The sequence below is a fragment of the Colobus angolensis genome, unplaced genomic scaffold (genome assembly GCF_000951035.1).
Source record: "Colobus angolensis palliatus isolate OR3802 unplaced genomic scaffold, Cang.pa_1.0 Scaffold117, whole genome shotgun sequence".
Lineage (NCBI taxonomy): Eukaryota > Metazoa > Chordata > Mammalia > Primates > Cercopithecidae > Colobus > Colobus angolensis.
Window position 1 is genome coordinate 5,033,523 of NW_012112808.1, and position 1,924 is coordinate 5,035,446.

General features: G+C 38.2%; 1 protein-coding gene across 1 annotated transcript in view; it reads right to left on the minus strand.

Moving 5' to 3' along the window:
* DZANK1 (double zinc ribbon and ankyrin repeat domains 1) overlaps positions 1–1,924 on the minus strand; it is a 91,343-nt gene that overhangs the window by 82,665 nt on the left and 6,754 nt on the right. Inside the window, exon 3 of the mRNA XM_011962927.1 lies at positions 732–885. Coding sequence (XP_011818317.1) covers positions 732–885 — 154 coding nt within the window. The remainder of the gene's footprint in view (positions 1–731; positions 886–1,924) is intronic.

The following is a 1,924-nucleotide window of genomic DNA, read 5'->3' on the forward strand; positions in this document are numbered from 1 at the left end:
CCTCGGCCTCCCAAAGTGCTGGGATTATAGGTGTGAGCCACTGTGCCCGGCCGGTTTGGGGCTTTTAAATGTTCCCCAAATATGGCCAAACCTGCATTGCTAGAAAAATAATTCCTATATCACAGCCACACAGAATTGCCAAGCATTTGAGTTTTTTTTTTTTTTTTTCCTACAACACATGGTGAAGGTTTCCAAATTAAATAGTGTTTCTATATTTGAAAACGGGAAAAAGTCATTAAGAAAAAAAAGGATAAAGAAAAAAGTATGGTAGCTAATATCCAACAAGTTGAAACGACAGTAGCTTTGAAGGCCAATCAAGTTGATACAAAATGAAATTGAGAATGATGGCGGTGGTTGTAGGTTGCATCCTGGGGAATGAGAGCCACTCCGTGAACACAGTATTTTCTTCAGAGCTACATGGAGCTCTTCAAAGGCCCCCAGTCCTGGAAAGGATCTTCCTTCCTGAAACCCCAATGTGGAATTTAAAATAAAAACAGTATTAATATACATAACACTTCACTGAGCTGTCTACTTATGATTTCTGCATCTTACAGTATGCCTCAAGGAAAGGCAAGTAAAACACAAATGTTACGTATGTAAGCCGAAATTAAAATAACATTTCAGTAGTGTCCTTCTAATGCAGCACTGATTCTGATAGGAAAAAATGAATAAAATTAGAACATAATGTTATTATATCATAAATTAATTTAATCACCATGCTCTCAACTTACTTAGAGACAGCAATAGCTTTAATTTGTATTTTTCCATCAGGCAGAGTAATAGGTTTTGTATACTTAAATGTGTTATTTTCCCCATAGCCAGTTCTCTTTAGAAATTCAGGTTTGCTGCCATCCAGAGTATAATATATGTTGACATCTGGAGTGTCTGAAAAATCCAAAACAGGATAACTATAATTAATACCAAAGTAGCAAGTCCCTGAATAATGCCTATAGGTCAGTTTAAGATTTGAGATTTGCTGGGTGCGGTGGCTCACACCCATAACCCCAGCACTTTGGGAGGCCGAGGCGAGCAGATCACGAGGTCAGTAGATCAAAACCATCCTGGCTAACATGATGAAACCCCGTCTCTACTAAAAATACAAAAAATTAGCCAGGCATGCTGGCGGGCGTCTGTGATCCCAGCTACTGGGGAGACTGAGGCAGGAGAATGGGGTGAACCCGGAGGTTGGAGCTTGTAGTGAGCCGAGAACCTGCTACTGCACTCCAGCCTGGGGGACAGAGTGAGACTCCGTCTCCAAAAAAAAAAAAAATTTAAGTGTGTGATTTAAGATTTAAAGTTGTGATTTAAATTCAGGTTTAAAGTTGTGATTTAAGATTGTGTTAATCAACTTAAATAACTGACCTATAGGTTATTACATACACATAATGGAATGAATAGTAATAGCAATAATGCAGTTCTTTCTCTGTACCAGCACTGTGCTTTACATGAATGAGCTCATTTTATCTGTACAACCCTATGAGGTAGATCCTATTTTACACCCATTTTATAGATGAGGTAACTGAGTCCCAGAAAGATTAATAAAGTTGCTAAATAATAGAGGAGTTGTGATTTGACTTCTGCTAGGTTAGATACACAGCCCATGCTTTTGAACCACTGTGCTCTTTTGCCTCTCCAACAGGGCAATACAAACAATGATTCAAGATTCAACAGGTCCAAAAGGGTATACAGTGAAAAGTCTCGCCCGACCCGTGACACCAGCTTCCCAGAGACTATCAATGGTATCTTGAGTAACCTTCAAAAATATTTTATATCCATATAAGCATTTATGTACATATTCTTATTTTCCCCTCTTTTGCCACAAATGATGGCATACTAGACCCTGTTCTACACAGTTCTTTTTTCATTTATCAATATGTCTTATGTTGGTACATAAAGAGCTTCCTAGGAAATAAATAGCAATTTT